General features: G+C 39.7%; 1 protein-coding gene across 2 annotated transcripts in view; it reads left to right on the top strand.

Annotated features, from left to right (window-relative positions):
- WDR19 (WD repeat domain 19) overlaps positions 1 to 14,269 on the top strand; it is a 66,279-nt gene that overhangs the window by 23,195 nt on the left and 28,815 nt on the right. For both annotated transcript variants that reach the window (XM_020786294.3, XM_073001160.2), the window contains exons 9-15: positions 100 to 273; positions 2,426 to 2,496; positions 3,941 to 4,113; positions 4,202 to 4,316; positions 11,247 to 11,353; positions 11,786 to 11,908; positions 12,973 to 13,122. In XM_020786294.3, the coding sequence (XP_020641953.3) occupies positions 100 to 273; positions 2,426 to 2,496; positions 3,941 to 4,113; positions 4,202 to 4,316; positions 11,247 to 11,353; positions 11,786 to 11,908; positions 12,973 to 13,122 (913 nt within the window). The remainder of the gene's footprint in view (positions 1 to 99; positions 274 to 2,425; positions 2,497 to 3,940; positions 4,114 to 4,201; positions 4,317 to 11,246; positions 11,354 to 11,785; positions 11,909 to 12,972; positions 13,123 to 14,269) is intronic.

Below are 14,269 nucleotides of genomic sequence, written 5' to 3'. Positions count from 1 at the left end.
TTTTACAGCCAGATATCAGTGTGGACTGCATCCTGAAATGCTGCTTTCTGTGGCCATTTAGCCTGAATGCTATTAGTTATATTGTTAATATATCCACAGATATGGAGATAATTACATCATGGTTGGTTTCTCACTTGGCTATTTTGTGGTGATTTCTACCCATGTTCAAGAGATCGGTCATGAGATCTTTCAAGCTTCTAATCATAAAGATAACCTGACGTGCATTGCAATATCAGAATCAATAAACAAAGCTGCATCATGTGGAGACAATTGGTGAGTTGTGGTATGAGCCATATTAAATTCCATATAATGCAAAGCAAACAATAAAGTATTGACCCATGGCCCTTAAAGGTGACCACCCCAGAGTATCTTGATTTACTGTTAACAACTGTATTGCTTACTGAGAACTTGATTTGCTGTGTTTATTTCAAGGGAGAGAATGATTCCCTGTACAAAAGATACTATACATACATAGTACTAATGATTGCAGTTATCAATGGTTTACTACAGCCCTGTATACAAGACACAAGGGAACTGGTCTTGTGGCCTTTGTCCCACCTCCTTGTATGTTGTATACAGAGTCTGCTACTTTCCGTGGTTTCAGGCATTTGCAATAGATCATGGAACAGATCCCCTGTGGATAGCAGGGATCCTACTCCATGTGTGTGCATATATATGTGTGTGTTATATATATGCATTAATTGCTTCTGTCTCCATGTGTGTGCTGTTTGTGTGGATGTGTACACAAGTACACATCTGCTCTATTGGTTCAAATGGAGACAAGAGAGATTACAGACTTCTTACTGGAAGCACCACATACTGAATCCACTATACTTAATTTTTCAATTTCAGCGTATCCACGGCTCACACATAAGACTAGATTGGTAGCAATCTACTGCTGCCAATGATGTAAATGTGTTGCTTCTCAGGTGTGCACACATACACATGAATTTTGGGCACTGTTTCTTAATGTTTTATGTAGTACATCAACTTTGTTTTGGATTTTAGTGTACAATGAAGAAACAGGCCTTGTTTAAGTATCATATAAAAACTGAACACTGTGTTTATTGCTAGTATGTTATTCTAAGTACACTTTGTTCCACCCGTATAGTTTTCACAATGCCAGATTATTGTCCATGAAACCTAATTTCATTATCTCCATTAAATTTATTCCCTATAATGTAGTTCTCGTCAAGAATTTATTTTGCATGATTGTGCAGGAAGTTGAACACATTCCATATGTGTTGTCTCCAATGAATTTTTGGTATCACCTGGCAGGATAAAGTTCCAAACAGAGTAGTCCTAGAACGAGCTGGAATTTTTAGCATGTATACATTACTGAAACAGCAACGTCTACGTTGGCTCGGGCATGTCATGAGAATGGCTGATGGTCGGATTCCAAAAGATCTCCTGTATGGAGAATTAGTGCAGGGAAAGCGCCCCAGAAGGAGACCACAGCTGTGATACAAAGATACAGTGGTGCCTCGCATAACGAGCGCCCCGTTTAACGACAAATCCGCATAGCAATTCGTTTTTTGCGATCGCAAAAGCAATCGCATTGCGATGTTCCCGGCAGGCGCTTCGGAGCGACATTTTAGCGGCAGGCGCTTCGGAGCGGCCGCGGGGGAGGGCTCCCCACCGTCATTCCGAAGCGCTTCGGCCAGCCGGCGCTTCAGAACGACGGCGGGGGAGCCCTCCCCCGCAGCCGCTCCGAAGCGCCCGCTGGCCAGCTGTGTGAAAATGGGGGCTTTGGGAGGACCGCAGGGGAGCCCTCCCCCGCGGTCCTCCCAAAGGCCCCATTTTCACACAGCTGATCAGCGGTTCCAAAATGGCCACCGCAACCATTTTCGCGCGCTGCCCTCACTAACCGAGGCGGCGAAAATGGCAGCGCTATGGAAGATCTTTGCATAACGGTGAGTTTTTGCCCCATAGGAACACATTAAACAAAGTTAAATGCATTTCTATGGGGTTTTCCCTCCCGCATTGCAATGTTTCCGGATAGCAACAATTAATCCGGAACGGATTAATGTCGCTATGCTGGGCACCACTGTATCTGCAAGCGGGATCTGAAGGCCTTAGGAATGGACTTCAACAGATGGGAAACCTTGACATCTGAGAGTTCAGCCTGGAGGCAGATGGTTCAGCATGGCCTCTCCCAATTTGAAGAGACCCTTTTTCAGCAGGCCAGGGCAAAGAAGCAGTCCTGAAACTAGCAAAATCAGGGAGCTGGACAGGGGACAGATTGTATTTGTCTTCAGTGTGGAAGGGATTGTCACTCTCAAATTGGCCTTCTCAGCCACACTAGATGCTGTTCCAAGACCTCTACTTGGAGCACGTTAACATAGACTCTTGAAACTGATGGATGCCTACATTATGTAGTCTATGATATAGTGATAAATAGTAAAGAAATTTATTTTTATTTTAGCATCAAGATTCATGACCTGTCAGATCTGAGCGAAATGTATGCAATAATAAATTTGGAAGATGAAAATAAAGGTATGGCAGTTCCCAAGTAACTAAAATCAAATAGATTTTATTTAAATTAGCATCATTTTATATGTGCCAGCTAGAATGTTCAACGTGAATCACTACAGCTGATGATTTTCAATACAAGCTTTGCTAAAAATATTAGAGGAATTAAGAATAATCCAACCAACTAATCCTCCAAACTAATTGCAAGAGATGTGGAATAAGCAGCAAGAAACATTGACTTAGCATTCCCCATCCTCACCCTTTTCTTGAGGGAAGGGGAAGACTTCAGAAGTTTATTTTTTCCGTTAGCAACAAAACATGGCAAATTGTGTGGTTTGTTTAAATCGTAGTTTTTCTGCAGATCAGAATCCTTAGCACTTGAGACTATTGTTGCTTGTTCTCTAATCACCCAAAACTGTTTTAGATTATAATTGGAATTAGCATGCCATTTTGCAGATAATGGGAGGTGTACTTTCACTCGGCAGGCTGAGTATGGCCCTTGGGATCTTCTGCTCCCCTCCCCGCACATCAGATAGGTTTCTTAAAAACAAGTGTAGATGTTGGAGAGGAGGAAAAAAGGATTAGTCTCCTCCTCCCCATTTACTGCTATATTCACCAAGTCTCATTCAGACCTATTTAATATTTTAAAAAAAAACACACACAGGCAAGTGGCAAGATATAACAAAGAGGATTGGAATGGATCATGACGTGTATGGTTGGTGTGTGTACATGCATAAGATTTAAGATAGATTGAAAATACAATAACTCTGGTCATGAGGGAATGCAGCCAGGAAGGCTTGGGGAACATCCCATGCTCCTGTCTTGAACTAACCTTCTTCACAGAGTTGTGGAGAAGATGAAATGAAAAACCACACTGTAAATTGTTGTGAATTCCTTGAAGAAAAAGTGTAATGCACATGCAGCTTCTTGCTAATATAACACTTTTCTGTATGAAATTATCAGTATAATAATAATTTAGGAAGGGACTGGGCTTGCATTCTCTTCAAGAAAGGAGCAACCCAACATGCTGTTCCTTTTCCTGGAGACACTTCTACATAGACACTGGTGCCTAGGCAAGGCAGTGATCACAAAGACAACTCTGTCTTTACACCATAGACCACTTGGCTCTTCCTAAAGTTTTTTCCCCTCTTTGTTAGCTCAGCACAGATTTTGCTATTTCTGCTTTTCTTTTTCTTGAACTCTGCTTTGTATACTCCTATCCTTCTTCAACTGTTTGCATAACCTGGTGCTCAACTTACTTTCCTGGGCTGACAATTTAAACATGCAAGTACTCATGCAAATGCATGTAACATTGCAAATAATATTGATAGATTAACTTTGAACATACAGGTGTCCATAGAAGTCTCAGTCTCAGTGAGGAATATTTGACATTTCAGCTTTTAAAATCTTTGTCACTTTTGAATTTCTGAGGCAAAATGCATTTTTAAACAAAATATTGATATTTTAGGATTAGATCAGCTGTCATGGACAGACGATGGACAGTTGCTGGCAGTGTCTACAAAGCGAGGATTTGTCCATGTTTTCTTGACAAAACTTCCTATTCTTGGAGATTCATACAGCACACGGATTGCATACCTCACTTCACTTCTTGAAGTTACTGTAGCCAACCACATTGAAAATGTATGGTAATTTGTTCATTTTAAACATTTTGTAGGATTGACTCAGTGGCACCACTCTTTAGCTAAAGCACTACTGTCTTTCTTCGCAGGAGTTACCAATCGCAGTTTCGGTGGAAGTTGAGCCAAGCTTTGTTGCTGTAGGTCATTACCACTTGGCTGTGGGGATGAATAATCGGGCATGGTTTTATCTTCTGGGAGAGAGCAGTAAGTATCTTTCTGGTTCAGGTTTTCTAAATTGCTGGTCATTCTATAAAGTTTTTGTTTATGTGTTTTGCATTACATTTTTTTTAAAAAAATTATGGTCATTTAGGACAGTTTCAGTGTGCCTAAAGCATCAGGGCATATAATGTGGTGGTAAAAATGAGTTGATATTTTGTTTGACAACTATGACATCCTCAATTTAGATAATGGAAAAATAAGTTCACATAACCATTCTTCGTCTTGTGCACATGATAAGATGTCCGTCCCCTTCTTCAATGCACACTGTAACATGGTGAAAGAGTTTGAGTATGGCAGTGAAGCTGAGAACCATCAAAGGCGAGACTCTGTTACAAGCCTGGACTCCTAGCACGGTCGCCCAAAACATGGTCACAGCTGAGGCATGAGACGGAGATGCATTCAACCTCTTAAAGAGAAATGGCCAGCCACATCATCAGAATAGTTGATGGGAGTGGCAGCTATTGGGCAGCAATAGTAGCTGAAGGTGACACTGATAGATAAGGAACATGGTGACACTCAAGCTAACTTTTGTTAGTACTGTGCAGAAGGTGTCAGTGGTAAACCACTACTGAACTTTCCTTACCATGAAAACTCTATGATGAAGCAAGAGATAGTGGTGGAAGATGAGATTCCCAGGTTGGAAAGCACTCAGTCAACTACTGGGGAAGAGCAAAAATAAATATGAATAGCACTGTTGCTAATGACACAACTAGATTAAAGCTTAAAGGGTGACTAGTGGTTAATGTGTACAGAAGTGAAAGGAAAGTTCCATACTGTACAACACATACCATTGGAATATGAGAAGTATGAATCAAGGTGAACTGGACCTTGTAAAGCCAGAAATGGAACATATAAACATTGCAATGCTTGGTGTCAGTGAACTAAAGTGCACTGGAGTGAGATATTTTCAGCCAGACAACTGCAAAGTGTTCTACACCAGAAATGGCAAACTCAGAAGAAATTGGGTGGCTCTAATACTGAGACAAAATGTAGCACAAGCACTTAGTGGCTACAATGAAAGGTCTAACTGAATAATATTCATCAGACTCTTATGAAAAACCTATCAACATAACCCTTATTCAAGTCTATGCTCCAGCTACTGATGCTGGGGAAGGTGAAATAGCAAGCATCCAAACTGATCACACACTAAAACAAGGCATGCTTTTGACATAGATGACTGGAACATAAAAGTAAGAAACAAAGCAGAATCAAATGTTTGTCTTTCACTCCACTATTTTTCAGCCACTTCCCTTTTTCAAAGGCACTCATCCCCCTGTCCAGGGGTCTTCTTTTATAATCTCTACCCAGTCCTTTTTTCCAATATCCTTCTCCTCAACCCAGAACTCATCTACCACCCACCTGAGTTCTTCTCCTCCCTTTTTTACCTCCCTCATTTCCCACCAAAACTGAGGGCCCTGCTGGTCCTTCCTTTCCTGGGTTTTCCACTTGCATTTTGTTTAAAAAGACATTCCCTGTTTTTTTGTCCATCTCATCTGTTAACAGTTCCTTTTCTCTTTTGAAATGGACAACCCGCCCTCAGTCTCTACCTTCTTCTTACAAACACTAAAAGAATTGTAGTGCCAAAATATATAATTTAAACAATATTCCTGATGAATTCAAAATCTATATCAGGTACAGATTTGCAGTAATAAAACTCAACTGACCATAAACAAGAAGAACTGTGGATTAATACCAGAGACATTGGATGCAAAAATACAATTCCTGTAATTAAAAGAAAAGAAAAACCTAGATAGATGATGGGAGAAACACTTAAAATTGTAAAGGACATGTGGGAAGCAAAGTTAAAAGGTGACAGAAATAGAATCAAAATCTTGAATGCAGCTTTTCAGTGACTGTCATATAGAAATAAAGAAAGTAGTTGAAATAACCAGTGCAAAGAGTAGAGAAGCACAACAAAAGAGGAAAAACACAAGATCTCTTCCAGAACATCCAAGAAATCAAGGTGAAATTCAAGCCTAAATTAGGAATGCTGAAAGCACACTAACTGACCAGGAGAAAATAAAGAGAAGGGGGAAACAATATACTGAAGACATATTTGAAAGAGCTAGAAGGTTTGCTGTTGTGGTCACGAAATGAGAAGGCTGATAGGTTAGGTGATTACCAGATAATTAAGATAGCAAATAGTCTTAGAGAGAGAAGTTAAAGAAGTCAGTCACACACAGTGATGTCTGCCAGTAGAGTCCTCCGTGCCTACTACGGTCCAATTCTGGGCAACGCCTCCAGGAGGACTCTCTTTTATTACTTTAATAAGCTCATAGATTGTTGATAGTATACAGATAGTTGACAGAGTTCACATAGCGTAATGGTTACATAATGCCAATTAGGATTGGTCAAAGAAAGGCTTTGAAGTTTGCTCTCTATCTCTATGAGAAAGAGGAGAGTATGCCCTCACTACAACAACAGTGGCTTAGCAACCTTGAGGATGGCTGTCCCCCAGATGGCAGACTCCTTTGAAGAGGAATCCTATGATGAAGAACGTGCAGTTCTAGAAACTGAAGTGAAAGCTATTCTGAAATCACTAAGAAGAAATAAATTACCAAGGGATATGGAGGCAGTGACAGATTTTACTTTTTGGGGCTCCATGATCACTGCAGATGGTGACAGCAGCCACAAAATGAAAAAACATCTGCTTCTTGGGAGGAAAGCAATGACAAACCTAGACATCATCTTAAAAAGCAGAGACATCACCTTGCCGACAAAGGTCCGCATAGTCAAAGCTATGTTTTTTCCTGTAGCGATGTATGGAAGTGAGAGCTGTACCATAAAGAGGGCTGACCACCAAAGAATTGATGCCTTTGAATTGTGATGCTGGAGGAGACTCTTGAGAGTCCCCTGGACTGCAAGAAGAACAAACCTATCCATTTTGAAGGAAATCAACCCTGAGTGCTCACTGGAAGGACATATCCTGAAGCTGAGGCTCCAATACTTTGGCCATCTCATGAGAAGAGAAGACTCCCTGGAAAAGACCCTGATGTTGGAAAAGCGTGAAGGCAAGAGGAGAAGGGGACAATGGAGGACGAGATGGTTGGACAGTGTCATTGAAGCTACCAACATGAATTTGACCCAACTCTGGGAGGCAGTGGAAGACAGGAGGGCTTGGCGTGCTCTGGTTCATGGGGTCATGAACCTAACGCCTAAACAACAAACAACATCAATAGAACTATTTCAAGCCACAGAGAATCTGACAAAACTCCTAACACGAATACACTAATAAATATGGAAAACAGAACAATGGCCCACAACCTGGAAATATTCAACATTCATTTCAATCCCCAAGAAAAGAGGTACCAAGGAGTGCAGTAATTATAACACAGTTGCTCTAATTTCCCATGGAAGCAAAGTGATGCTCAAGGTGTTGGTTATAATTTATATGGAGTGAGAAATGCCTAATGTTCAATCTGGATTCCAAAAATTTCCAATTTAACCCATTACCTATGATACTATTTGTTGAGTGTATCTCCTATTTTACGTTTACTCTGATCATCGCTTGGCTTGTACCTATGTTTTGTTGTTGTCCGTTTATATGCCAATAAAGGTTTCGAAATCGAATCGAAATGTAGAGACACCTGGCACCATTTTGCAAATATCCACTAATTACTGGAACACACCAAATAATTTGAAAAGAAAATCAACCTATGCTTTATACAGCAAAGCCCTTTCACTATGTCTATCATGAGAAATTATGGGTAGTTCTGAAAGAAATGGGAAGAGATAAAGGGATGACAGACTGCTTTGAAGAGGCATCCTGTTATGAAGGATATCATACAGAAAATCAGACTAGATTCAGATGGAGGAGTGAAAATTGGTGGAAGAAACATCAATAATTGAAGATAGGCAGATGACATCATCTTACTCACAGAAAGCAGCAATAACTTGAAATGACTTAATGAAAGTGCAAGAAGAAACTACCAAAGAATAACTGCAGTTGAACATTAAGAAGATGAACATCATGAGTACAGGAGAAATATGCAACCTGAATGTTGACAATGAAGAAATGAAAATAGTTAGAGATGTAGTATACCTTGGTTCAGTCATCAATCCGAATGGAGACTGAAGCCAAAAAAAATCAAAAGGGGAATGAGACTCGGAAGGGCAACAGCGAAGGAATGAGAAAAGATAATCAAGTGCAAACATGTGTCACTGGAGACCAAGGCCAAGATAATTCACACTCTTATATTTCCAGTCACCATGTATGGGTGTGAAAGCTGGACAGCGAAGAAAGCTAACAGGGGAAAATGATTTGTTTGAAATATGGTGCTGGAGGAGAGCTTTCCAAATAATCTGGATTGCCAGAACTTGTTAATTCTGTACAAGTTCTGTTTATTTACATTATTTCTAGATTCCGTACTTAAAAATAGCAAATCCAAAAAATATCAAAGACAGTCTGCATACCTTAAATTATTGATGTTTCTTCCACCAAAGACTGTAGGCACATATGATTAAATATAGTCAAGCAGTTATGCAAAAATAGTAGGCTTAAAATATTTAAAAATCTATTAAGACTGAGCTTAAGCTTTGGACAAATACTTAAGTCAGGAAATACATCTCAGTGAAGCTTGCAGTTATACAAAGTCCAGACAAGAATTTTAGTAATGTTTAAATACAAAATACAAAAGCATTAAAACACAGTAGTTTATAGCTTACAAAAGCAGAGAATACATCTCTATAATATTTCATTTTAAAGTAAAAGCAGTATGGTTCCGAAAGGTTTGAAAACCTTCTCAAAAATACATTAAAGAACATCAGAGTTCTTATAACAAGAAAATACAAAATTAAAAACATTACTCAGCTCTAAGCATGTTGTTAACATTACCTCTCAAAAGAGAAAAGGTCACCAAGTTTTCCCAGCAAAAGTCTAAGGAGAAAACTTCATAATCTAATGCAGTATAATCTCTTTGCTGCACTCAGTTCATATGCTAACTATGAGTCCCATTCTCTGTCTCACTTCATGAGAACAAAGCTTGTGTACTTTCTGCTCCCTCTAGATCAGGCTTGTCCAACCTGTGGCCCGAGGGCCGCATGCGGCCCAGGTCAGCTCGTAATGTGGCCCAGTGCAATTTTTTATTTTTAAAGAAATTCTGAAGTTTCAAGTTACGTACACTGCCGGCGTTTGCGGCCGGAATGTGGCCGGGGCATGTCACAACAGTAGAGGGGAAGAGAGGGAAGGAAGGAAGTAGTGGGAGGGGAGGGGACAGGGGGGCTGCGTGACTGCATTGCGCCATCCCCGTCAATAGGTGGACCCCCTCCCGGCCCCATAAAACCACTGGAGTCTAAGCTGGCACCCTCTGCTGTCTGAGATCGCAGCTACCGGTAAGCGCGCTTGGAGTGGGGCTGCGGAGGACAGCTAGGGCTGCCCCCCCATGCGGCCCAAACCAAATGTATGTGCGTCCCAAACCAAATTTTCATCTTCTAATGTGGCCCAGGGAAGATGAAAGGTTGGACACCCCTGCTCTAGATAAAATGTCTCTCCATTCGATAGCCCTGCACAAGTGCTCTGTATTAATAATCTAGTGCTGCATCAGAATCAAAACTGTTTCCATCATACAGTAGTTTATACTTTTTAACCAATAAGAAACCTACATGTTTATAATCATAAGGCTCATCCCAAGACTTTATCCTCTCGGGGCTTGCAAAGCCCAGCTTCGTACATCTTCAAGACCTGGCTTATCAAGCTCCTGGCCTTCAGGGCTGGAGTAAAATCTCTCCTCCCTTGAGTTAGTGCTTGTTAAAATGACATAATTCATTGGTAATATAGTACATTTGGGATAGTACAATACAATACAAATGTCTATTCATACATAGGTACTATTATATATTAGTTTATACCTTCAAAATGCAGTTACTATTAATTATGAGGCTAAAGCCTTATAGAACAAATGATACCATTGTTTCCCTTCTTCTCCTCTCTTCTCTATTTGCTTATCATTAAACAAACTGCTTAATATAGCATTCATCCTATTCTGTTTTTACACTATTCTATAAAAGCTTCTATTGTACAATATATTGTTATTCTCATTTGTTTAACATAGGTTTCCACATACATTTTATGATAGCTCTTTGTTAATTAACATTATAAGTAAAACATAACACAAGTGGTAGTTTAGAATGCACTTCAATTTTTTTCTGTTGTCTCAGTTTCACATAATGTAAGCACTCAGGTGTTTATTTTTTTCACCAAGAAAAATGGCATGAAACTGAATGAGCCACTACTGCCTTGTTATCTTATCAATAGCTTTTGTTCTGAAAACAACTGGCTCGTAAGGCAAACTATTTTCCCCAGCTATACTTTTTCGTAATACTTTCACATTTAATGCACATCTCTGAGGCACCTTTCAATTGAAAATAACTTTTTAGGGCAAAATCTGTGCACCCCATAAATTCAGTTTTTTGAACTCTAACAAGCTATCCATCAAAGTGTTTTTGATAACATACGTGACATGGCACTTCACTTGCCCCGGTGTGCTATATGCCACCTTCTGTGAGTGGTGCCCTCCTGAATTTCAGATAGAGGTAATAGGTAATAGACTAGTTGCTATGTAAGGGGGGAAAATAAGCAGATGCAAATCGTACAGCAGAAATGACCAAAAAACCCAGCAAGAGAAAACTGCAACCTCTGCCCTCGACAAAAAAGGCAGTGTTACGGTATAAGAAACTTCAGAGGGAGACAACTGATTGGCAGTCCATTGTGAAGTTCCAGTCTATTGAAGTATATACATGAAATTGAAGATAATCATTCAATCATTTGATGAAGTGGACTGTATTCTGTGTAAGTTCATGCTGTAATAAAAGTGTTAGCTGTTAAGGTGCCACAATACTCCATCACTTGAGTCTGTTCTTTTGACATTTGCACAACAGAAGTGTAATCACAATAAATTTCTTTTTAAACCCTTGCAGGTGTGAAAAAGCTCAAGGACATGGAATATCTAGGAACAGTAGCCAGTATGTGCCTTAATTCTGACTATGCTGCTGCACTGTTTGAGGGTAAAGTGCAGTTGCATATGGTGAGTAAACTAAGAATTCTGGGTTCTGAAAGCATTCCAAACTGAGAGAATAAAATTTGATTAGAAACTACAATTGTATACTATCTGACTGAGTCAGGTTTCAGCCAAAAGTACATGAAATGTTGAAATTACATGTTCCAAAGTAATTTTGTAGGAGGTTAAAGAATAAGATGAAATTAAGAATGTCAGGACTTGTGAAATGCAGTTGAAGGGCAAACAATTACAGATCACTACAGAGTAAATAGGATTAGCTCTAAAATTCCTCTTGAGATTTTGCAGTGGCTGCTTGTGGTTTATCATTAACTAAAGAAAATAAATGTTGAGTATGTGGTGTGTATGATAAGACAGCTGACTTTCTTAATTTTAAACTGTGAGTTCATAAAATCCTTTACATTACTAATTAGAAATTTCCATTTGCTGCATGGTTTTTAGATAGAAAGTGAACGTTCAAATACTGAAGAAGAACGGGAGACTAGACTTTTTCCAGATACAGATGATAAAAGTAAAATTTTGTGCCATGCTTTAACTAATGATTTTCTCATCTACGGTACTAATGTAAGTATGTGTCTATTTCAAACGTAATCTCATCATGTGGTTTCAAATGTGAAGTATTTAGAATAGCACTATCATATTTTCGGGAGATACATTTCACTATGTGGCTAGGATGAACTTAGGAAGTTGTTACAAATATACAAAATAAATGGGAAGCAATGGAAGGAAGGTCGGGGAGGGACAAAGGAAAGGAGAAGAGTTGGCATTCCTTGCTAGCTCCCTGTCCACATACCTATGCCATTCATCTGTTTGTCCCATCCTGACCTCCTCTTCCCTCTCTCACCCAATAACCCAGCGCCCTGCTTGCAAACATCATTCATGTTTCTCTTTCCTTGACCAGCTTCTCCTTGATCATTAATCCCTTCTCTTGCTGAAAGAGTCTTCAGCATGGAAATTGTGGACTAAACACATTTGTCCTATGATAACGCCTCCTTAGGCTCTAGTTTGGGGAGGGGAACCTCACAGGCACTGTTAGGTAGTGCTCAGCCTTTATTTACTACTCAAAAAGTCCATATTCCTGTCTGCTCCCAGCCTCATTTATTTACTTTATTAATTTATTTATGTTATAGTTACTTTATTGCTGGAATGAAAGGCAGATTGAGGAGTGGGAATGGACCAAAAGTCCAGTAGGTCTGCACTGTTAATAAAGTCACTGTATCCTCCAACCCGGAGGCTTAGATGTTTCCTTTACACCTATTTTGAATTTTCCCCAACAGATTGTGAAAAATGTAGTGCAACGCTTCTCCAGACTTGATTTGATCTGAAAGTTGGTCTCCCTGAATCTGTTTCCCCAGATTATTTTTCTGGGCTGGGAGATTCTCTGACATTTTGTCAGAGACTCTGCCCTTCATATCAGCTCCTGAAGTGCTAGTAGGCAGACAACACTCACATAATATAGTGAGTGGTTTCATTGATTAGTTTGCAATTGTTACTCTTTAGCTTTTCAGTCCAAAGTTATATGATTGACAGATTGTGTAGATAACCCAGCTGAACAGAACCCATCTCAACATGCATTCGTTTTCCTGATTTCTACTATTACTAGTATGACCTTTTTTGTTATTTGTTAGACTGGTGTTATTCACTATTTTTACATTGAAGACTGGCAATATGTGAATGAATATCGGCATTCTGTTGGTGTGAGAAAAATCTTCCCAGACCCTAATGGAACCAGACTAGTTTTCATTGATGACAAAAGTGATGGTTTTGTTTATTGTCCAGTAAGTTATTCCATTTCATTTAACAGTATAATTTGTACAGTTTTAGTTTTATATGTATTTATGTCTATTCTTTGTTACTGCTAATGTTTATGTAATTAGAACATACATATTTCAGAGATTCTTGTATGCTATTTTAATCTGTTTCATGAAGAAGGAAAATGTATTTGTTCAGAGTGAAACACAGCCTTCTATAGAGCAAGAACAGGCAGCCCTGATGAGACAGGGATCCAAAATACCACCCAACTCTGTCAGACCCAGAAATGGCGCGCGCGCACACACACACACACACACACACAAATGAAGAAGAAGAAGAAAAAGGAACTGGACATTCTCAGACACTGTGGGAGGGGTCGAAGGACCCCACTGACACAATGCAAATATGGCCACTTCTAGAGCAAAAAGAGGTCATTTGAGCTGGGGTTTCTCCCTAGGTATTTGGCATTTGGGAGGGTGGAGTTCTAAATTAGAGAACATAAAAAAAAGCCCCGAGGGCTGCTGTGTGCATCCTCCACACTGCTTGCCCCATCATACATGAAGATTAATTGTAAACAAATTTGCAAACAACATACGGTACTTTCCTTCACAAAAATTGACTTCTTTCTCATACCACTAGGTTCAAAGGGGATCCAAGCCACTTGCTGATGTATTTCTAAAATCTGTTTCTTCATTTTCTGTACTTCCTCAGGGGAGAATTTAACCTATGGGAATGTTACAGGTGTTTAAACCCAAGAATTGGCTACTTTGAAGTACATCTCCTCCAAGCTATAGTGCTTTCATTGACTTTTCCCCTTATATGTTTTTGATGTCTTGCCGCTGAAATCCTGTTGCCTAGTATAGAAAGTCACAATTAGAATAGGACCATTAAATAAGTAAGACTTACACAGCAGTGGTCGCCAACTTTTTTGGAACCGTGGACCAGTTGGGGGGGCGGGCGGTTGAGGACCCCTGTTATAGAGGACCTGACTCACCAAATTCGCATTGATTCAATGGGTTTACTCTAGCTGCAACGTAATTAATATCAAGTTAGGATCCCAACACTGTACCCCATCCTCAATTTCCCATGCAGTCTGCTGACATGTGAACCTGAGGGATCAGAAAAAATAAATTAACATATATAGAGTCAAATATAGCTTGCTGTAGTTGTAAT

Source organism: Pogona vitticeps, chromosome 5, assembly GCF_051106095.1.
Source record: "Pogona vitticeps strain Pit_001003342236 chromosome 5, PviZW2.1, whole genome shotgun sequence".
Lineage (NCBI taxonomy): Eukaryota > Metazoa > Chordata > Lepidosauria > Squamata > Agamidae > Pogona > Pogona vitticeps.
Note: the sequence above shows the minus strand (reverse complement) of the source record. Positions and strands in the feature narration are given on the sequence as shown.